At 39.0% G+C, this 25,000-nt stretch overlaps 1 protein-coding gene across 2 annotated transcripts in view; it reads left to right on the forward strand.

Moving 5' to 3' along the window:
* Positions 1–25,000, forward strand: part of Tasp1 (Taspase 1) — a 75,579-nt gene that overhangs the window by 5,280 nt on the left and 45,299 nt on the right. For both annotated transcript variants that reach the window (XM_076178261.1, XM_076178262.1), the window contains exon 2: positions 7,770–7,837. In XM_076178261.1, the coding sequence (XP_076034376.1) occupies positions 7,770–7,837 (68 nt within the window). The remainder of the gene's footprint in view (positions 1–7,769; positions 7,838–25,000) is intronic.

The raw sequence follows: 25,000 nt of genomic DNA on the forward strand, positions 1-25,000 counted from the left end.
AGGAGTGATTGTGCCAACAGCACTGTATGGGGCAGAAATGTGGAATATAAGAGAAGAAGAGAGAAGGAGTTTGAATGTGTTTGAGATGAGGTGTCTGAGAAGTATGGTGGGGGTTACTAGGCTGGATAGAGTGAGAAATGAGGAGGTGAGGAGGAGAACAGGGGTGATAAAGGATTTGGGAGATAGGGTTGATGAAAGAATATTAGGATGGTTTGGACACATGGAAAGAATGAGTGAAGAAAGACTAGTAAAAGAGGTATGGAAGGCAGATGTGGAGGGAGTGAACATGAGGGGACGTCCTAGGATGAGGTGGATGGATGGGGTGAAGGGGGCTTTGGGGAAGAGGGGAATGTCTGTTGAGGAAGGAAGGGAGAGGACGGAAGACAGAGGTGAGTGGAGAATGGTTGTATATGGATGATGTTGTGACTGCATGAGGAGGAATAGGCGGGGGGGGTGGGGGCCGGGGTAGTATGTGTGAGTAAATTTTGACGCAGCCCGAAGGGATTTCTCCCCGTCCTCGCCTTATATGCAGAGGGGGACGGAGAGGGGGGGGTCGCCGATTAAATGAAGCGGCCTTGCTGTGGATGTACTGTGTCTTGCGACACTGCTTCTGACCCAGGGCGGTGGGCAGGGTGCAGGGATGACCCGTCATCCAGGAGGTGCTCAGATGAGAGGGAGGGTGGGAGGGGTGTGGAGTGTATCTAGGGATGAAATGGGTGGGAGTGTTTTTATGCCTTTCCCTTTTTGGCTACCTCCCTTGGAAGGGGGAAAAAGCCTTGGTATATGTATGTATGTATACATATATAATATATATGTATATATATACATTATACATATATATACATTATACATATATATATATATATATATATATATATATATATATATATGTATATATATTGTGTGAGCAAAATTTGACGCAGCCTGAAGGGATTTCTCCCCGTCTTCTCCTTTTATGCATGGGGGGACAGAGAGGGGGGGTCGCCGATTTAATGAAGTGGCCTTGCTGTGGATGTGCTGTGTCTTGTGACACTGCTTCTGACCCAGGGCAGTGGACAAGGTGCAGGGATGACCCGTCATCCAGGAGGTGCTAAGATAAGAGGGAGGGGTGTGGAGTGTATTCAGGGATGGAATGGGTGGGAATGATTTTATGCCTTTTCCTTTTTGGCTACCTCCCTTGTAAGGGGGGAAAAGCCTTGGTATATGTATGTATGTATGTATATATATATTATATATATATATATATAGATATAGATATATATATACCTATATGTATATATATATATATATAACATATATATATACATATATATATATATGTACATATATATGTATGTATTATATATATATATATATATATATACATATATATATATATATATATATGCACATGAGTTTGTATGTGTGTATATACATATATATATATATATATATATGTATATATATATATATATATATGTGTGTGTGTGTGTGTGTATATATATATATATATATATATATATGTATATATGTATATAAATGTATATATATATATATATATACTGTATGTATATGTGTATGTATATATATATATATGTGTGTGTGTGTGTGTATATGTATATGTATATATATATATATACATATATATTTATACATATATATGTGTGTGTGTGTAGACTCAGAGGTGACTTGATACAGGTCTTTAAGATTTTAAAGGGAATTGATAACATCAAAAGTGACCAAATTTTCACATTGAATGAGAATCAGACAAGAAACAATGGTCTCAAACTGTCCGGAAATAGATTCAATTTGGAAGTAGGTAGAAACAACTTTGCCAACCGTGTAGTTAATGAATGGAATAAACTTCCTGCACAGGTAGTGCAATGTAGTTCAGTTCGAAGCTTTAAGAATCATTTAGATAAATACCTAAGTAAGATGCTGTAATTATTATAATTTATGTTATATTATTTGTTTTTGTTTTGTTATAATTTGTCTGTCTGATTTTCATTTATTATTAGTTATATGTCAATTTATTATCATTTACTATTTACCTGTTTGTTTGTTATTCAACTATACCAATGCATTTATTTATGTATTTTAATTGTTAATTACATTGTTATAGTTTTAATTTATTATTAATATGATTTTTTTTTTTTTTTTTTTTTTTTTTTTTTTTTTTTTTTTTTTTTTTTTTTTTTTTTTTTTTTTTTTTTTTTTTTTTTTTTTTTTTTTTTTTTTTTTTTTTTTTGCATCCGACCTAGATATGGATCAAAAGGTCTCCTGTCGGCATGCTTTGCCTTTGTAATACTTTGTAATCTTTGTGTGTGTATATATATATGTGTGTGTGTATATATATATATTATATATATATGTATATATATATATGCATATATATGTATATATATATATATGTATATATATATATATATATATATATATACAGTAGCCGCGAAAAGTTTGGGCGCAAAATTATAGGCACCCCAACTTTCCCCTAAACTCAAAACATGCGAAAAATACAACTTTCCACCCAAACTTTTTGCTATTTTTCAATGCTAGCGTTTGTACCCGTATTTAGCCGAGACAATACACACTATTTGGCAACTCTGTTTAGGCACACTCGATGTCACATGGAGTCAGTTTCTAAACATCTCTCACGGAGAGTAGTCTTTTTTTTTGCGGTGGTCTCTGTTTTTGTGCCTTGATATCTCCGTAATGGGAAGTGGTAAAGAGCTGGAAAGAGACACAGTTGTTACAATCATAACCCTCTATAAGGAGGGTTATAAGTGTAAAGATATTGCTACTCGTGTGGGAATTGGAGTGCGTCAAGTGCAAAAGTGGACCAAGAAATTTCGAGACGAAGGAAGTGACATCATTCGTACTCCAAAGCATCGCTCTGGTCGGCCAAGGAAGATATCAAATCGTACTTCTACGGTTCTAACTGCCTCGAGCATACAAATATAAGAAAAGTTGCATTCAACTTATATCTCTCTTGATGGAGCAGTCTGTTAAGTCACTACAACACTTGTCATGTGCTAGCCGGGTTTGAGTCCTTGGCCGTACCATGTTTCAATTTCTGTATGTTGGCCTCCATGGGTCTCCTGATGTTGATGGCTTAGAATTAAAGTGCATGGTGGTTGATAAAAATATCTCTATTCACTGGGACCTATTCAGTGTTTTACATACATATATATATATATACAGCCAGTCCTCGCTTAACAACGATCTCGTTTAGCGACGACCCGGAGTTACGACAGCTTCTTCTTCTTAAAAAAAAAATAAATAAAAAATTGTCAAAAATATTCTTTTACTGCATTCGAATCTTCGCGCCTACTGAAACACATGCGATCGCTACTTGTCAGTTGTAACCGTAATACGCTGCTAGCGTGCCTATACTTAAATTTGCTCCTCAATTTTTTAGTGATTTCTAGTTGATAGTATACAACTTTATCCCTTCATGATGACTGGAAAACGAAAGAATACAAATTCCCCTACTGGATCCGGTCCTAAGAAGCAGAGGAAAGCCATCGACTTAGATATTAAAATGAAAGTCATTAACGAGCATGAGGGAGGTAAGAAAGTCCAAGCTATTGCTGACAGCCATGGCTTCTCACATTCAACTATCTCTACAATTCTCAAGAACAAAAGTAGTATTTCACAAGCGTTTCTGTGCACGCATCGAACGGACGCACAGAAACGCATCAGCTATTTGTACACGCGTTTCCCACGCGTTCGCGTTTCACTGACCAGCAGGTCCCTGCCGCTGGCCTGCGGTGAGCGATCCTGCCCGAACCTTCTTTCGAAGGATCCCATAGTGCAGGTCTCTTTTCTATTTCGGAAATCAACTCCTCAGTGTTGTGATATGCCATCCTGCTACTCGTCTGAAAATGCTCTTCATTAATTAATATTAGTGGGCTACGTGATGTATGCATGCATGTATATCAACTGTGCTCAAATATCTATGTAAATTTCCTATAAATCATGACTGTTATATCATACTCGAATGAACTACACACCAGAACGGGATGTGTAACTCACATCACCCAGCTGGAAGTGATGACTGATATGGCAGTGGGACCTGCGTGCGCGAGTTCTAGAACGTTCGTGTGAAAGCTCTCATTGCCACTAGTAGCCAGCAAGGACGCGTGCGTCAGGAAAAACCGATGCGTTCTTGCTGGCACTGCATTTGTGCTGCATTGCACGTCCGCAAACCGCATCGTGTGAAAGGTCCCATTGAACTCCATTGAAAGTTAAAACGCGGTGCACCCGAACGCGCGTATGGAAACGCTTGTGTGAAAGCGGCCTTAGCTGTATAATCTTACTGCATAGAAGCGACGCCCAGTTAGTTCTTTCATTGCACTTGTAGGCACATGACGTGCCCATGTATATTAGATGTTAAACCTAATAAATGATTGATGTGGTCCCCTTGAGTATTCCTGCACCTACAACCACAGTAAGATGGACAGTAAGTAAACAAACATACAAAATGTATTAATATACATTCCCTGAATAAAATAACCTAGCATGTAGCACTTTGTCACTTTGCCTACTTCCGAATCTTTGTTTATATGCTCATACATGTATGCCTCTCAATGGGTCCTCGTTTAGCGACGAAATCGTTTAATGACGGGGTCTTCTGAACGATACTCCGTCGTTAAACGAGGACTGGCTGTATATATATATATATATACATTATATATATATATATATATATATATATATATATATATATATATATATATGTATGTATGTATGTATATGAGTGGATATAGTGGGGGTAAAATGAAGATGAACTAGGAATTGATTTACTCATTTTTGACCAGCTTGGTCTTCTTCAGAGAATTAGAGTAAATAAATTCCTAGATCATCTTTGTTTTACTTTCTGTCTTCTCTTTTTCTGCATGTGAGGATATAGAAGTGAGGTCACTGATTAAATGAAGTGGCCTTGGTTTGGGTGTGTTGTCTTGCTGCATTGCCTCTGACCGGGGGCAGTGGGTAAGATGCAGGGATGACCCATCATCCAGGAGGAACCAAGAAAAGAGGGAGGGAGAGGTGGTGAATGGGAGTAGAGTATGTGGGGATGAAATGGGTGGGAGTGGATGTATGCCTTTGACTTGACTTTGGTTACTCTCCTTGTAAGGGTGAAAAAGCCCTTGGTATATGTATGTACTACTGTTACTACTACAATTGCTACTGCTACTACCTCTATTGCTTCTGTTACTAATATTATTGGTGCTACAACTACTGCTACTATTACTACTATTGCTACTATTACTACTATTGCTACTGTTACTACTACTATTATTATTAGTATTATTGTTACTACTATTAGTGCTGGTACTACTATTGCTGCTGCTACAACTTCTCCTGAAGCGACACTACTTTTTACTTTGTCTGGGTGACTGTCATCCGTCACCCAGACAAAATAAAAAGTAGCGTCGCTTCAGGATTATTCCTTCGAGCTCTTAGAATTTGCAGCCCCCAGTTTCTTGAAGGAGAATTAAACATTATAAAATCTCAACTTAGTGATTTAGCTTACCTGGATTGGTTCTTGGTCAAAGCCCTCAGCCGAGTGAGATCCAATTTTTTCAACACCACCCCCACTTCCTCTAATTTTTCATTGGGCAAGAGCTCTTTAATCGTTCCCTTTTCTGAATCATTCATTCCCTCGACCAAGTTTCTTCCCAAAGACAAATTAAATTTGATTAATTATTACCCTAACACCATTAATAAAAAGGTGGTAAATGTCCACCAAAGGTTAAAAGAAGAGCAGAGCCAAGGGGTTTATTCGATTCCATGTAAAGGTTGTGACTTAGTTTACATCTGATAGACTGGAAGGGATTTGAATACTAGGATGATTGAACATAAACGTTCCATTAAATATGCACAAGAGAGCTCAGCTGTGTTCCAACATGTTAAGCAATTTAAACATTGTTTAGATTGGGACAAAGCTGAGCTTATTTATAAATCCAGATGTGAGTTCAGGAGAAAAATGGTAGAATCTACTATCATTGAATATCAGCCCAACATGAATATTTCAAAGGGGCAATGGTCCCTGGATATAATGTCCGGACTCTTCATCACCAACCTATTGAAAGCTCATTTGCCTCCTGACCTCACATACGGAGTGAGCCGAGGGTAGAGACATCTTCCCATGTTCCCCTTTCTTTTGTTAAGGGTGCTACTTAAGCAGCACGCTCTCTCTTAATTGTATCTACTGAAGAGGATTGCAGTTTGCAATCGAAATATATAGATTCCCTGTTTCCAGTCTTTTCTACTCCAACAGTGGTTTCTACGTTATTGACAAATGTGTGATTACATTTTTCACCTGTAATATATATATATGTATAACAAAGGCTATTTCCCCCTTACAAGGGAGGTAGCCAAAAAACAAAGGCATAGAAACCACTCCCACCCATTCCATCCCCCAACATACTCCACTCCTCGCTACCTTCTTCCCTGCATCTTGTCCACTGCCCTGGGTAAGAAGCAGTGTTGCAAGACACAGCACATCCACAGCAAGGCTGTTTCATTAAATTGGTGACCTCCTCCATCCCCCCATGCAGAAAAGGAGAAGATTGGGAGAAATCCCTTCGGGCTGTATCAATTTATTTCTCATACATGCTCCCTCATCCCCAATCCCCCACCCACTCCCCCTCATGCATCACAGCATCATCCATACACAACCATTCTCCATTCACCCCTATCTTCTGTCCTCTCCAGTCCTTCCTCAGCAGACATTCCCCTCTTTCCCAATGCCCCTTTTACCCCATCCATCCATCTCATCCTAGGTTGACCCCTCATGTTCACTCCTTCCACATCTGCCTTCCACACCGCTTCTACTAGTCTTTCATCACTCATTCTTTCCATGTGTCCAAACCATCCCAATACTCTTTCATCCACCCTATCACCCAACTCCCTTTCCACCCCTGTTCTCCTCACCACCCCTGTTCTCCTCACCTCCTCATTTCTCTCTCTATCCAGCCTAGTAACCCCTATCATACTTCTCAGACACCTCATTTCAAACACATTCAAACTCCTCCTTTCTTCCTTCCTTATGTTCCATGATTCTGCCCCATATAGTGATGTCTGCACAATCACTCCTTCATACAATCTCCTTTTAGCATCCATTCCCAAATGTCTGTTTCTCATTACACTTTTTAATCCCCCAAGGCATTTACTCGCATCTCTCAATCTACATTCTGCCTCCACCTCCACTCCTCCCTTTCCTGCCACATTCACACCCAAGCATCTAAAATTGTCCACTTCCTCCAGTCTCTCTCTCTTAATACTCACTTCCAGTCTGCTGCCACTCTCTCCCCATGTACATATCATCACCTTACTTTTATCCACATTTACCTTTCAACTTCTTTCACACACCTTCCCAAACTGTCACTAACTTCCTCAATCCCTCCTCTGATCCTGCCACAAGTGCAGTGTCATCAGCAAACAACAACTGGCTTATCTCCCACTTTTCTCCATTTTCTTTAACCATCTCCAATCCCTGACCCACTACCCTTGCATTTGCATTTTGCACCACCCCATCCATGTAGAAATTGAACAGCCAGGGTGACATAACACATCCCTGACGAAGTCCCACCTTTACCTCAAACCACTCACTCTCTCCATTTATAATCCTAACACAAGTTCTACTATATATATATATATATATATATATATATATACATTATATATATATATATATATATATATATATTTTTTTTTTTTTTTTTTTTTTTTTTTTTTTTTAATAGCAAATAATTATCCATTGCAATTCTTTGTTTTGTTTTCAGGAGCAGGGAGTCATTCATCATCTCTGAAGGGGGATTACAAACTGCTATGCAAGAGAGCATGCAAAGAGGTAAATTATTGTATAGTAGTGGAAGAATAGCCCAGATATTATTTTACAATCTAGTTTTTATGCATTATTGGAATGTCTACCTGCACAAACAGTTCTCATCCTATGAAATTATTATGTTTGCAAGGTCTTTCATAAGTCAGAGTTTTTGTAAGTTAGAAGCTCTGGTTGCGGAAGCCAACAGTAGTTACTACATGTTTGAGTCATATTGTGATATTATCAGTAATCACAATGATGATACTCTTATTACTGACAGTGATACACTGAGAACTGTCCAGTAATAACATTAGCACAGTCGCTATATAACAGAAATTAGCTGCATTTGGCTCTAGGTGCATATTGGTTGTCTTTTGTGCTTGTTCTACCATGTGCCTAATTTCCTCTTGTTATTCATTCATGCTGATATTGTAATGTGTGTTATTACCATCTTTGGTTGGTATAACAGGAACCAGTGATATCCTGCAAGATAGACATCAGAGAGAATCATCTCCCTACATAAATAGCACATGATTATACTTACCATTCATGTTAGTATAGAAGTGTACTTTCTACCACATGTGAGATTGCAGAGAAGTAGTGCAGAAAATATTGAAACTGGATTGGTTGAAGTACATTGTATAGAGGGCATTCCTAGTGTAAGGGTACTGCACTTTACTTTCCATTTATGTTAGTACAGTTTTGCACTTGTAACCACTATGTGTGAGAACACAATGGAATAATGTAGAATATATTGAAATAGAATTGGTTTAAGTACCGTATTTTCCGGCGTATAGTGCGCGACTTTTTTCCGTTGGAAGGGCCTAAAAATGGGGGGTGCGCATTATCTACGGCCTACGATAAAAATTCTGCGGCTGTGTGTGTAATTTTTTTTCACAACGTGACGATGTTGGCCGTCACAAAGTCGGGAGGCACACTTCTCCATGACGTTCTGTGAGAACAAGGAGAACAGCCATGGTAACATGAAAGAATACGCCAGCATGGGCTACCGTATATAAATATTTGGTATAGGTAGGTATCTATCGAATCTTATTTTTCATGTTTAAATAGGCCTAAACACCATGAAACATGATCAATATTCATGATATTTGCCCATGTTCACAGCATCTTAGTTTGAATTTTTATGTTGGCTTTGTTGCTTCACTTTAGGTATGGTACAAATTCTGTTGTGGCCATTCATAAACTTGTGTCAAACACCTGACTACAACACCCTCTTTCAGGAGTTATATTAACTAAACGTCACCTCGATGAGAGACTGTTCTATTTCACCACTGTCATTGCAGGTTCAAAGCTAAAACGAAACAGTCTGTAGTTTCAGTATTAAATAAAAAATGGTAAAGACGAATTATTTCCTCAAGATATAAAAATGAACATTTTCTGTAAAAATCCCAAAATTTTTCTGTATATTTTACTTTCAATAATTTTTTTTAGATCATATTTTCTACAAGCTATTTAAGCTACAAAGTAATAAGGGACCAACGCACAACATGAGTCATATACCGGTACATGTAGTTCCGACTTTTTCTTAGTTGTGTCGTGATTGATGCCTAAACTGACACTTATTTTAGTGACAAATCAACAGATTTCCCAGCGGTGGCTCTAGCCAATGAAAAATACTTCTCCATGTAACCTCGTTCACATGATATAAATACCGAGGTAAAACTGCGTTATAGACAAATGCGATCGGGCATGCGCGTTATACGTCGATGCGCGCCATCTGTGTACTGAGATAACGAAGTGCATGGGTGCGCATTATAACCCGATGCGCATTTTAAGCCGGAAAATACGATACATGGTATGGGAGACATTTCAAGTGTAAGGTCAGCATGGAACAGACTGACACTTATATGGGAGTAGTGGGTAGACAGCAGTGAGTCATTGTGATGCATGTGTTGTGGCAAGCCTTGGTAGGTGTAAATCATTGCCCATAGGGCAGTGGATGAATCTGTGTACAATAATGTTTATGCCTTCAGGTGCAAAAACTGTGAGTGATCAAATCCACAAAAAGTGAACCTGTGTGTATCAGGGGGTGCTGAAAAGTTCCTGGCTTTGGGTAAAAGAAAATACAGGAAATTCAGTTAATTATGATTTTATTCAAAATATTCCCCTCTCAGATTCACACACTTATTACAACTGGTCCTTCAGTTTTTCTAAGCCCTGAAAAAAGAACTCGGAAGGTTGGGCCTCCAACCAGGCCTCTGTAGCAGTGATCACTTCCAAATCAGAGTGAAATTTCATTCCCTTGAGATGTTTCTTCAGTTGTGGAAAGAGGTGATAGTCAGAGTGGGCCAGGTCTGGGGAGTAAGTTTACCAATTCGAAGCCAAAGTCACATATTTTCCGTGGAGTTTCATGTGGTGTGTGTGCTGGTGCATTGTCTTGCAAAAAGAGGACACCATGGCTCAGCTTTCCATGGTGTTTCTGCTTCAAAGCTTCACGCGCTTCGTCCAACATAGACATGTAGTATTCTGCATTGATGGTGTGACCCTTTGGCAGGTATTTTATGAGGAGTAGGCTAATCTTTGTCCCAGAACACTGAAGCCAGTACTTTTCCAGCTGACTTCTGGGTCCGAAACTTCTTGGGATGCAGTGAACCGCTGTGTCGCCACTCCATTGATTGCTGCTTAGTCAGGGGATTATTCATAGTGATGAAGCCAAGTTTCATCCATGGTGACTAAATGAGCCATAAAATTGGCCATCCCTGCTGCAAACTGGTCCAAAATTGTCTTTGATGTTGTCACTCTGATGCACTTCTGATCTGGATTCAGGCATTTTGGCACCCATTTTGTGGAAAGCTTTCTCATGTCCAGAATGTTGTGGCCAACTCTTTCATGGGAAATCCCTAGAATCTTAGCTATGACTTTAGCTGAAATCTGGCAGTCCTCGAGAATCATGATGTGCACAGCATCAGCTTTCTCTTCTATGGTTGCGGAAGTTGGCCATCCTGACCGGGGTTCATCTGTGACCACGAAATGACCAGTCCGAAACCTTGACACCCACATTTTCACTGTAGAGTATGATGGGCAGTCATCCTTCAAGACGTTCTTCATCTCGCCATGGATTTCCGCTGCCCCTTTGCCTTGCAAGAAGATGAACTTCATGACCGCCCGTGCTTCAATTTTACCAAAATCCACTGTAGGTGCTGCCATCATGCATTGAACCTGCAAAAAGGAAAAATATATATTGAAAACCATCATGCTTTTTTTTGCCTATCTTCTAAACAGTTGTCCTACCTCCCCTGTAAAAGTAATGATACCCTTAGAGCCAGGAACTTTTCAGCACCCCCTTGTATGTGTGTGTGTGTTAGGGTGGGACTGTGCAAGATGAGGTGCTATGTGTCATGTATATGTTGTTGCATCAAGGGCAATTTGTTTTTATGGTCAGACCTATTCTGTGTAGATGTTTTTTGGCTGGATGGGTCTTGATGGAGTATGAAGTTTGGTGGGTCAGTCTTTGAGTTTTATTTTATGATCTCAGTATTTACCTAGTTGTATTATATGGGAAGGGATCTATGGTTGTGGTGACCTGTCTTTGTATCTTTCAGCATCAAGTTTTTTCTTAAAATCTTGAATAGTGTTTGCACACACTGTTTCTTTATCTAAATTATTCCAGGTATCCAGTACTCTATATAGGAAGCTTTTTTCTTTTCAGATCTCTTCTATAGTTATCCTTTTTTTTTTTTTTTTATGTCCTTGTTTTTCCATTGTACCATTTTAATAAATCATTCCTATCTAGGATTTCCATTCTTTTCATGATTCTATAAATAGTCAGCAGATCTCTTTCTCTTCTTTGTTCCAGAGTTGGTAATTCCAGTTTGGACAATCTTTGTTCGTATGTTAATTTGAAGAGAGTTGGTGCCAACTTTGTTGTTGCTCTTTGTATTCTTTCTAATTTCTTTATATTCTTTTTAATACTGGGTGTCCATAGTGTTACTGGGTACTCCAGTTTTGGTCTTAGTAGTGTAACTAATATTTTTTAAATCATTTCCTCATCCAAGTAGTCAAATACCACTTTCATTGACCGTAATAGTTTGAAGGTTTCTCCGACTATTTTATTGATATGTTTGTCCGGTGTCATGTCTTTGCTGATTATTACTCCAAGGTCTCTTTCTGAGTTCAGTTTTTGGACTTCACCAATTTTATAATTTCTTGATATTCTATTTTTACTTTTTCCAAACTCCATTATACTACACTTCTTGATATTAAAGTTCACTTCCCACTTTTGAGTCCATTTCCAGATTTTGTCCAGGTCTAACTGTAACAATTCACAATCATCCTCTGTCCTTACTTTCTTTAGTATTTTTGCGTCATCTGCGAAGAAATTCATATAATACTCCACTCCTTCATCCATGTCATTTATATATATATGGCAAACATGATTAGAGCCACTAATGAACCTTACAGGATACCACTTATCATTTCTTCCCAATTCGAGTATTTTTCTCTAATTACTACCCTCATTTTTCTTCCAGTCAGGAAATCTTCTAACCATTCTAATAATTTTCCTCTGATGCCACCTATTGATTCTATTTTTCTTATTAGTTTATTTTGTGGTACTTTATCAAATGCTTTTTGTAGGCCAAGAAAGGCACAGTCTGCCCATCCATCCCTTTCTTGTATTATTTCTATTAGTCTCGAATAGAAGCAGATCAGGTTTGTTGTACATGATCTTCCTTGTCTAAATCCAAATTGATTTGGATTCAGTATAGTTTTTTCTATCAGATGTTTAACCCATCTACTTTTGATAACTTTTTCACATATTTTTGCTACTGTGCTTGTTAGTGAGATCAATCTGTAGTTGGTTGGATCTTCCTTGTTTCCTCCTTTATATATTGGTACAAAATTTGCATTTTTCCAGTCCTGTGGTACCTTTCCTTCTTTGAGTGTGTATTTGATTATATTGTATATTTTGTGTGATTGTGTTTTTGTATGGATGTGTTTTGTGGTGCAGAGTTGTTGTATGCATTTTTAGTAATATGCTGCTGGTGTATTTCTTTTTCTTGCATTGCATTGGTTGTGCTGTGTGATTTGATGAGGTGGATGAGTAGGGTTGAGGGTTCTTGCATGGAACTTTGCACTAATTATTTTCATGTGATGTTCATTTGGGATGGTTTTTATCACATCCTATTATTGTTTTCATTGCTTTATTTTGTATAGTTGGTAAGGTGAATGTTTTCCCAATTGTTGGGAAACATAATGTTGAGCACAGGTGAGTGTGATTCTCAAGAACTGTTTGTCAAAGGATTACAGAGGAAGAGCAAGCTTATAAGTGACCTTTTGGTCCATATCTAGGTTGGATGCAAAAAAAGAATGAAATAAAATAAATTAAAAAATAAATATAGATAATGGCAAATAATAAACAAATGTACATACATACATATACCAAAGGCTTTTCCCCCTTACACAGGGGGTAGCCAAAAAGAAAAAGACATAGAAATCACTCCCACCCATTTCATTTCCCATATATTCCACTCCCCTCCACCCTCCTCCCTCCCTCCTATTTTGGCACCTCCTGGATGATGGGTCATCCCTGCATCCTGTCCACTGCCCTGGGTCAGAAGCAGTGTCGGAAGAAGCACATCCACAGCAAGTCCGCTTCATAAATTCGACTACCCCCCCTCTCCGTCCCCTCATGCAGAAAAGGAGAAGACGGGGAGAAATCCCTTCGGGCTGTGTCAATTTTTTTTTTTTTTTTCATACATACTTCCTCACTCCCCATCCCCCACCCACTCTCCCTTATGCATCACAGCCTCATCTATACACAACCCCTTTCCATTCACCCCTATCTTCTGTCCTCTCCTGCCCTTCCTCCACAGACATTCCTCTCTTTTGTAAAGCCCCTTTCACCCCATCCATCCATCTCATCCTAGGACGCCCCCTCATATTCACCTCTTCCACCTCCGCCTTCCACACTTCTTTTACTAATGTTTCTTCACTCATTCTTTCCATGTGTCCAAACCATCCTAATACTCTTTCATCAACCCTATCTCCCAGCTCCCTTTCCACCCCTGTTCTCCTCCTCACTTCCTCATTTCTCACTCTATCTAGCCTAGTAACCCCTATCATACTTCTCAGACATTTCATCTCAAACACATTCAAACTCCTTCTCTCTTCCTCTCTCATGTTCCATATTTCTGCCCCATACATTGCTGTTGGCACAATCACACCTTCATATAACCTCCTCATAGCATCCATTTTCAGATGTCTATTTCTCATTACACTTTTTAATCCACCAAGGCATTTACTCGCTTCTCTCAATCTACATTCTACCTCCACCCCCACTCCTCCCTTTCCTGTCACATTCGCACCCAAGTATCTAAAACTATCCACTTCCTCCAGTTTCTCACCTTTAATGCTCACTTCCAGCCTACTGTCACTCTCTCCCCTTGTACATATCATCACCTTACTTTTGCCCACATTTATCTTCAGCTTCCTTTTTTCACACACCTCAAACTCTGTCACTAACTTCCTCAATCCCTCCTCTGATCCTGCTACAAGCGCAGTGTTGTCAGCAAACAACAACTGGCTCACCTCCCACTTTTCTCCATTTTCTTTAATCATCTCCAACCCCTGACCCACTACCCTTGCATTCACCTCTCGCACCACCCCATCCATGTAAAGATTGAACAGCCAGGGCGACATAACACATTCCTGACGAAGTCCCACCTTTACCTCAAACCATTCACTCTCTCCATTTCTAATCCTAATGCAAGCTCTACTACTCTCATAAAAACTCTTAACTGCTCTTAACAGCTTTCCTCCTATTCCATATATTTGTAAAACCTCCCACAGTGCCTTCCTGTCTACCCTGTCATAAGCCTTTTCCAGATCCATAAAGGCCCAAAAAACATCCTTACCTTTTCCTATAGCTTTCTCACATATCTGCCTTACCACAAAAATCTGATCTACACAACCCCTACCTGTCCTAAAACCACACTGTTCCTCACCAATTACTCCCTCTGTTCCTCTCCTAATCCTCTCAATCAAGACCCTCCCATAAGTCTTCCCAACTACACTCAACAAGCTGATCCCTCTGTAACTACTACACTCACACTTGTCCCCCTTTCCTTTGAAAAGCAGAACTATACAGGCACTCCTCCAGTCCTCCGGCACTCTACCCTCTCTCCAGCAAACATTAGATAACCTCACCAGCCAGTCCACCATAACTATACCTCCTTTCTTAAGACATTCTGCATGTCATCCATCCAACCCAGGTGCCTTACCTGCTCTCATCATCTTAACGGCTGCTTTCACTTCATCCTTCCCTATTTCTCCTCCATTTTCCTCACTCATCACTCTCATTTTCTTAGCGCTTCCCACTGCAACTACCTTTTCCTCCATATCCTCCTTCACAAATGTGAATGATAATAAAGAGATAAGAAGTAATAATTTATATTACATATACCAATGGCTTTTTTCCCCCATACAAGGGAGGTAGCCAAAGTCAAAGTCATAAATCCACTCCCACTCATTTCATCCTCACTTACTCCACTCCCATTCATCACCCCTCTCTCCCTCTTTTCTTGGCTTCTGGATGATGGGTCATCCCTGCATCTCGCCTACTGCCCTGGGTCAGAAGTAGTGTAGCAAGACACAGCAAGACTGCTTCATTTAATTGGTGACCCCCACCCCTCACCAACCCCTCATGCAGAAAAAGAGAAGACAGGAAGAAATTCATTTGGCCTACGTCAAAATATCATTCACACATATTCCCACACCCCTCCATCCCCCACCCTCTCCCATACATCAGAGTACCATCCATACACAACCCTTTGCCACTCACCCCAATCTTCTGTCCTCTTTCTTCTTTCCTTAACAGACATTCCCCACTTTCCCATTGCCCCTTTTACCCTATCTACCCATCTCATCCTTGGTCGCTCCCTCATGTTCACTCTTTTCATCTCTGCCTTCCACACCTCTTTTACTAATTTTTTTTCACTCATTCTTTTCATGTGTCCAAACCATCCCAGTACTCTTTGATCAACCCTATGTCCCAACTCCCTTTCCACTCCCTTCTCTCCTGCTCACCTCCTCATTTCTCACTCTGTCCAGCCCAGTAACTTCTACCATACTTCTTAGGCATTTCATCTCAAACACATTAAACTCTTCATCTCCTATGTTCCATGTTTCTAACCCATACACAATCACCCCTTCATACAATCTCCTCTTAACATCCATTCCCAAATGTCTATTTCTTGTTATACTTCTTAATTCCCCCAAGGCATTTACTTGTTTCTCTCAATCTACATTCTACTTCCACCTCCACTCCTCTCTTTCCCACCACATTCACACCCAAGTATTTAAAGCTATCCACTTCCTCCAGTCTCTCTCCCATAATACTTCCAATTTGCTGCCATCTCCCCTTGTACATCTCATCACCTTACTTTTACCCACATTTATCTTCAACTTCCTTTTTTTTTTGCCCACCTTCTCAAACTCAGTCACTAACTTCCTCAATCCCCCTATCCTGCTACAGTGTTGTCAGCAAACAACTGGCTTACCTCCCATTTTTCTCCATTTTCTTTAACCATCTCCAATCCCCAGCCCATTACCCTTATGTTTACCTCTTGCACCACCCCATCCATAATTCATTGTCAACTTGTGTGGAAACTGGAACATATAGGAAGACTTAAGAGGCAGATTACTCAAATGGATGAAAGAATTTCTGAAGTGGAGGATCATGAGGACAGTAGTAAAATAGAAATTCAGGATGGGGAGCAGTTGGTGTGGTCTCTGCATTAAGTAAAAGTTATAAACAAGATTAAAAATATATATGAAGAGCAGTGACCAAAGTGGTTCTAAGCAAACAACTTGGGAGAACCATGGAAAATGGATAATGAAAAAGGGATAAGTCACCAGTAAATTGTACCCAGTAATAATAATAATGGTTGTGTAAAGTTCTACTGACTGGAAACCTGCAGCTACACAGTAGCTACAACAGTCCTTGGGTCTTCACATAGATCCTTCTGAGAAGAAATTTTGGACTGTTGTCTACATTATATTAAAGTGGATACATTTCTGTATCACAAACTGATATGAGGGAGAGGAGCAGACACTGGTTATCAGCTCTACCTTATGTGGAAAACTGGTGGGAAATAGTCATAATTGGTAGAAATTTTGGGCTTGGTCCTGTGACTAAGTAATGACCCCTTGGGGCTGTACTTTAACCACTTCAGTACTAGTCAAATTCTCGCATGCAGCATTGGCTGCCATATGTACAATACATCACACTACTTGCATTATAAAATATAGTGTCACTGCTGTATTACTCACTTTCTTTTACTCTGAATAATAATAAACACAGAAAGTGTAATCAAACTAGTCCAGAGAATCCAGGGTAAATTCATGTACAACTATATATAATCAAGATGCTGACACTTTCATCCTCATGTACCCACTTGCGCCTCATGACATATATGTAGGCGTCATCGCACCAAAGTGGTTAAGGTGGAAGAGCAGTGAAAGATGGTTCTCCCTGATATCCATCTTGAATGTCCAACCATAGCAGGCTTAGCTTAAGTAAGCACATAGTTAATTTAGCCAGGAATGGTGTCAGGCATCAGAATAGTATTCAGCTGCTTGGAGTAGTACATGAAGAGACTAGTCACACAGTACATAAGACCCAGCTTGGAGTTTGCAGAGGTGTGGTGCTTACCTATAAAAGGATAAATAGACAACTGAATAAATTGAGTCATAATAATAAGAATTTTAGGACTGATATACAAGGAAAGAATGAAGAAACCAAAGTAACAACAGTTGAGAAGATAGAGGAGAGGGGGGCATCAGCTATTATATGCATGTTGGGGAACAGATTATGGATAAGTGTGTAGAGATGAAATTTGGGCAAGAAGTCACAGGCTGAAACTACAGAATTGCTGATATGTAAGGAAAGGCTGAAACTACAGAATTGCTGATATGTAAGGAAAGAATGAAGAAACCAAAGTAACAACAGTTGAGAAGAGAAGAGAGAGGGGACATCAGCAATTATAAGCATGTCAAGGGGAACAAATTATGGATAAATAAGACTAAAGTTGAAGTCTTGTAAAGAAGTCACAGGATGAAACTACAGATTTGCCCAAGGAAGAAAAAAATGTAAAGAAGTGCAGATTGTTAAATGCAACAGTTGAAGGTTAGAATGAATTCCCCAGGAAGGGAATATTGTTCTGTTGTGATTCATCTACCCATGCAAGCACCTCATCAGGGTAATTTTAATCTCCTTCGGGTGCCTCTGTTGTGATGTTTCAAGGCTGAGGTATGTTGAAGCAGGGACATGGTTATAAGGATTTGCCGTTTTACACTCATCCTAGATATCTAAAGGCCCTTACAATTCCTTATAGCTAGATAAGAAAAAAAAAATGTCACTTCTTAGAGAGCTATGTTATGATTGTGACAACCTCTGAACTGCTGAGTGATTGGTTTATTTAGCTAAACATTTTCATCTTGTGATCTTTGCTTCTACTCTTAATTTGTATTTCCCTGTAGTATATATTTGATTATTTGTTTCTTTTGATGCTGTCCAATCAATTGTTGGAGATCCTCTGGTTCAACATGTTAAAATCATCAGGCAGGGACCAGTCATGCTTCCTTCATTGCTTAAGTGAGTGTTATTGCTTTACGCTGCCTCTTGTCACCTCCTTCATACCCTGGTGGTACCTAAATCACTTAACAAAAGCTTCCATGCATATAACACAGAAGTTTTATTATTTACTGAGCATCCTCAGTTCAGCCCATGGCATTTTTTATGTTATAGTTTTTCCAGAAATGTGCAAGTCATCACTTCACGGCTGCAGGTGGTGTAGTAGACAGGGCTGGTTGTAGGCAGCATCGCCACAGTTCTGCACCATTGTGATCCAGTTCCACAAATCATTCATTTCATGAAGTTCATCATAAAGTGACTGATAATAAAATTATTTCACATTACATTTGGACTCAATATCCAAAGGCTGGAGAAGAAATGTGGTTTGATGGGAAGAAAATAACTTGGATACTGAGATGCTGTCCAGCTAAGAACATGGCATGAACTTAGGCATTATCTGTCACTAACCACTACAAAATACAAATTTTTCCTATGGAAGAATTTTGAGCTAGCACAGAGTGCTTAATGTCTGTTGGACCAGTCCCTGCACATTGGTGTGGTGACTTGTACATTCTTATTAAGGGAATAGTAGAGATAGAACTGATTCATATTACCTTGCCTATAATGTCTTGGGCAAGCATCACAGTAAATCACAAGTGGTTTCATCAGACATTCACCACTTGTGGAAGCCATAAACATTGAAGTTGCTCTTTAGTGGCCTCGCTCTCTTGGCTTGTATTTCATCATTTGAGGATTATTTTGGTCATCATTTCTAAACAAATACGCTAGATAATTGGAGTCAAATCACTGCTGAAGACCTAGTAATGGCAGTCTTTTGAGTGATTGGAAAAATTATTGGATGATCTTTATTAGATGTTAAGAAATATGCTGAACTACTACTGTATCACCATGCTTGATGGACCACCTCAATTATATTATTGTTTAAATGCTACTAAAAAGTCTGCTTAAGCTGTAAGTGAAGATGAAGGGATGAAGTATTTTTTGTCATGACCTAATAGCTGAGCCAGATGGATGACCCTAGTAGTAATTATGTTTTTGGACCAACACATTTTCTTCTTGTAGGTGCTGACCTTAATTATAATGAATACTAGCTACCCCACAGGGGAAGAATAATGACTGCTGTTGATTCAAGTCCTTTTTGTGTGGCATATAATCAGTTGTCAAATTGCATCCAAGATAAGTACAACTATTATATAGGTCACTATACACAAGAATAATGCCCTAATGATTCTGTAGCTTTCAATAGAAAGGATTTAGGTCTTCCCTTCACTTGTGAATGTGTTAGGATGAAAGCATATTTAAAAGTGGTAACATAGCCCAGGGCCTATAGCTTTTGGCTGTTGAAGCAAAGTGCTTCATTCCCTCTCCCACATTGTCAGAGGCCCCCCAGACCCTGTTATTATGGAAAGTTGATGTAGCTTTTCCAAGGAGTAATCACATGACAGGAACTCCAGGCAGGCTCCGTCTCAGGAATTCCCCAATTTAATGGAAATATGGGTGTGGGTTGTGATATGGGAGTTTGACCAGGATGTGGGATAGGATTCATCATCCCTGCATGAGAGCAAATCAGGAACCCTTACATTTGGATTATGGAAAAGCAACATATTTTGCTCCAATGTACCAGCAAACATCCTGGCACATGAAGACACAAAATTAGATTAGAATAAACCTACGTGGTATTTATGGTATAACAAAGACCCAGCTGGAGGAGGATGTGGGACAGGAACTGGATGAAAAAGAAAAGAAAAAAGGAGTAGCACATGGAATCCTTACTGAAGAAACAGAAACCAAATTAGAGATGTGAAGTAAGAATTGTTGCCTTGAGTTCCACTAACAGGAAACCCACAGCCCTGCATTGGCTGGCAATGATCCTTGGGCCCTCCCTCTTTGGAAAGAACTTTGATCTATTGTCTGTGTTGTGTTAATGCGGAATTGTCTCTACATCACCAGCTAAAGTTAATAGGAAGGTGAGAGCAGTTTCCAGTTGTCAACTCTCCTTGTATGAAATAATGGAAGAAATATAATTGAAGCTGATGAAGATCCTGGGCCTGGTCCAGAGATTGTCATCTCCGGATGTATATGTATAAATAAATGCTTCATCCCCTTTATAAGGGAGGTAGCCAACAGCTTTATTTATTTGGTAACCCTCACTCCTTTTGAATTGTCATGGATCCAGAGAAGGCCAATGACAAAGTAGACAGTATGGCCTTGTGGGAGGTGTTGTAGAAGTATGGAATATAAGGGGAAAGTTTTTAAGGCCAATCAAAAACTTTATGCAAGTAGTAAAGCTTGTGTTAATATTGGAAATTATGAAAGTGGGTGGTTTGAGATTAAGGTTGTGCTAGGGTTGTGTTATGTCACCATGTTTATTCATTGTGTACATGGATGAGGTGTTATGGGAGGTAAATATGAAGGTGATGGGCATGGAATTGAAATTAGTGAGAATGGAGGGAAATGAGAGATGAGCCAGTTGTTTGCTGATGACACTGCACTTGTGGCTGGGTCAGAGAAGGGTCATTAGTGATGAGAGAAGGCAATTAGTGATGAGTTTGGGAAGGTATGTGACAGGAGAAAATTAAAAGTAAGGTGACAAGATGCAGAAGGGGTGGAAGTGACAGTGAGCTGAAGGTAAATCTTGAAGGAGAGAGGCTAGAGGAGGTGGATAGTTTTAAGTATTTGGGAATGCATGCAGCAGGGAATGGAGGAGAGGGAGTGGAGGTAGAATGTAGACAGAGAATTAAGGAAATGTGTTGGGGGAATGAAAATAAAATGTCATGCAAAATAGATATCTGGGGATGAATGCAAAGAGAAGACTATATAAAAATTATCCTACATAGTGCCACTATCTGCATGTAATGGCCAGAAACATGATAACCAGACTGAGTAACTGAGGGCAATAGTTTTATGGCATGACTCCCTAAGTTTGCCACATATTCAACCTATTTTTGACATTTTTTCATCATATAAAGAAGCATTAACATGTTTGTATAAAGAAAGATTTAGAATAAGAATCACGCATCAGGAAAATAATGGCATTACTGATGGTTTGGTGCAGATGTCACAACTAGTCAGGGTGGGTGGGAGTAAGAGTAACTTAGTAAAAATGGGCGAGTAAGAGTAAGCAAGTGAAAACAAGCAAGTTAGTGAGGGATTGAGATAAAGTGAAGGAGCAAGAGTTACCGAGTCAGTGAGCAAGCAAGTGAGAGTGAGTGATAGTAAATGAAGGGGTTATTACTTTACTATGAGGTGATGCACACTTGAATAATGACAAAACAGGAATGGCAGGAAGGTGCATGCTGCAGGCAGACCATCACAGTGCTCCTGACACCCATGTGTCACAACCAATCAATATGTGAATCACCTCAAACATGATGAAGATGTAATATCTGGGTGCAATAGCCAGCATAAGGGACATGATGGTGGTGTACATTTCTTTAGGTTGCTCTCATGCAGGGAAATATGATACCCAAAGCCACAACATCTGAGAGTTGTGTACAGCAAAGCAACCGGAATACACATAAAAAAAAAAAATAGAAAGGACTTAGATAAAGCCATAGAAAAGTTCCCAAATTCTTTACTAAATGGTAGTATGAGACATATCTTTAGAGGCAACGGGGAAAGAAAAATATTACACAAAGTTCACACCTAAGATAGCTTCCCTGAAAAGAATCTTAAACTAATCCTTGTTATACAGTGGCATCTCAGCAGTCAAAAAAAAAAAAAAAAAAAAAAAGTTGAAGTGACAATGAAGTTTGGACTCCTGAAGAATCTACAATTTTTGTCGATCTCAACAATGAGGGAGTACCTATGTTGTATTAATAGGGAAGGGGAAAGCTGGTGTAGTGGGAAGGTGAAGAAAAAGGAGAAGGGGAGGGATTACCGAGGAAAATGGAAGGAAATGAGGAAGGGGATGAATGGGCCCAGGAGGTCAGACGGCATGTCAACAAGAGAGGGGCAGACGACAATGGCGAAGTCGAAGAGATTAGTAAAAATGTAAAAATTAGAAATATAGATAAGAGCAGCGCAATGGAAGGTGAAGGTAATTATTTCCATGGATTTAATGAGGGAGGAAATGACAACCTCCCCCGACTAGTAAATCTAGTAAAACTAAAAGATGAACGAAACATGGGAGGTTAGGTTTAACCAATTAATGCTAGTTACCCAAAGAGTTGATAAGCGCTGAATGGCCTACCAACTCCGGCACTTGGCCTTCAAGCCAAAAATTCCATAAATCAATTAATCAATCAAAGAGTTGATAAACTGGAAGAACTAAAGGAGAATCAAAATAACTAAAGAAATCAAAGAATTAAAAAGACAGTTAAGAGAAGTAAAGGATGAGAATGAGGAATTATAAAGGAGTAATAAAGAGAATAAAGAGTCCATAGCAAAGAGGTAAGTGGTTGGAAAAAAGTACAAGAAAACAATAAAATTGAATTTAGAGGTATAGTGGAACAGCAGATGAAAGAACAAACTAAGGACACAGTTATTAAAGTGATGAGGGAGAAGGAGAATATAGTAAGAGACTTAGCGGATAAAAAGAAATGTATAATTAGGGATGGAAGAGAAGTATGATCCAAATAGGACTACAAGAATAAATGAGGAAAAGGAAAAAGTAAATAAGATATTAGAAGTAAATCAAGAAGATGAACCAGAAACAGGGAAAGAAATAGAAGAAATATAAAGATTAGGGAAATACAATACAGATAAGACCAGTCCAATTAAGGTTAACCACTTCCATACGGTGATGCCTACGTAGGCGGGATGAGGAGCAAGTGGGTACTCGATGATGCTGACGTCGCCATCTTGATTATATTTATTGTAGTCGTACCTACGTAATTTTGATTCTCTCTAAACTGGCTTCATAAATTTTCTATGGTTATCAAAATACACGGGTGAAAGAGAACGAACGATTGAGCACTGACTTTATTTTTTATGCAATTGTTATGACGCAACATCGCACGTCTTGCAGCCAATGCTGCCAAATGTGCGATGTGCCCCGGAGCGAAGAGGTTAAATTCAGGTCACAAATGACAGCAGAGAATATCTTATCAAAAACAGGGAAACTAGCAGTGATCAATATAAACAGGTATGGATAAGAAGAGAAATGAATAAAGAGGAAAGAGAGGATGAGAAAACAAAAAGACTAGAAGCTAAGGGAAAAAAAAACCCCGAAGAACTGAGTCAGAAAAAGAGAAATTCTATTGGAGAGTAGTGAATATGAAAGTGAGGAAATGATTCATAGCAGAGAAAAACAGAAGAGAAACAGAAAATACAATGGAAGTAGCAGAAAATTAAAAGTGTCCTACACAAATATAGAGGGCTTAATAACAGGCTTGAACGAACTGAATGATTACCTGAAGGAAAAAGAACCGAACATAATGGGGATTGTAGAGACAAAATTGAAAGATCCACTACCACCCAACAGTGTAGGACATGGTGCATATAATTTTTGGATTAGAAACAGAGAGGTAAAACAAAGGGGTGGAGTTATGTTCCTGACTAAGAAGGATATGAATGTGAGGAATGTCACATATGGAAAGAATGGAGTAGAGATGATTGTGATGGAAGTGGAGGACAGGGATGGGAAGAGCAGGAAGTTTGTAGTAAATTATGTGCCTCCTAAAACGGCTTCGTGGGAAGAGAAAGAACACACAAATATGTTAGAAGACACAAGGATAACACTAAATAAGATAATGGAAGATGAAGGAAGAATAGCTATAATGGGTGACTTTAATTGTAAAGAAATCTGCTAGGAAGAGATGACAGTAAAGGGTGGAGACGACCTATGGGGAAGTGTACTACTTGATATTATTATAGAACATACAATGACACAATGGATACAAGAGAACTAGGTATAGAAACGAGGAAGAACCATTGAGACTGGACCTAATAATCACATCAGAACCCGAAATAGTGGACAAGATTGAATATAAGACACCAGTAAGTAAAAGTGACCACATATTGGTTGAACTGGAACTAAATGAGGAAAAATACATAAAAACAACAACAACAATATAGAAAGGGAAGATTGATGTATGAAAAAACAAATTTCGATAAAATAAGAGAATTCTTTCAAAAAGCAGAATGGGAAAGAATACACAAGGAGGAAACAACAGTATAAGAGAAGTGGAATATTTTGAAAAAAAAAAAAATTATGAGTGGAAAAGTATGTTCCAAGACAAAAGCAAGAAAAAGAATATGTAAAGTGTCGGTACAACAAAAGATGTAAGGAGTTAAAAGACAAAAGGGATAAAGCTTGGATAAAATGGAAAAAAGACAGACCTGAAAAATGGAAAATATATACTAGTTATAGAAATGAATATGTACAAGTGTGCAGAGAAGAAAAGATTAAATACGAAAAAGATGTCATAGAAAAATGTAAAGATCAACAAAAACTATTTTACAGGTTTGTAAACAACAAACTGGAAAACAAACAAGAATTAGAGAAACTATGATGAGTTGAATACACAGAGGAAATAGAAATGGCAGAAATTATGAACAAGGATTTTAAATCGGTGTTTACGAGGGAGAACATACAACCTAGAGATATCAAGTTGGAGGAGAAAGTCCTCTCT

This window comes from Oratosquilla oratoria, chromosome 41 (genome assembly GCF_046742065.1).
Source record: "Oratosquilla oratoria isolate Oo_2021 chromosome 41, ASM4674206v1, whole genome shotgun sequence".
Classification (NCBI taxonomy): domain Eukaryota; kingdom Metazoa; phylum Arthropoda; class Malacostraca; order Stomatopoda; family Squillidae; genus Oratosquilla; species Oratosquilla oratoria.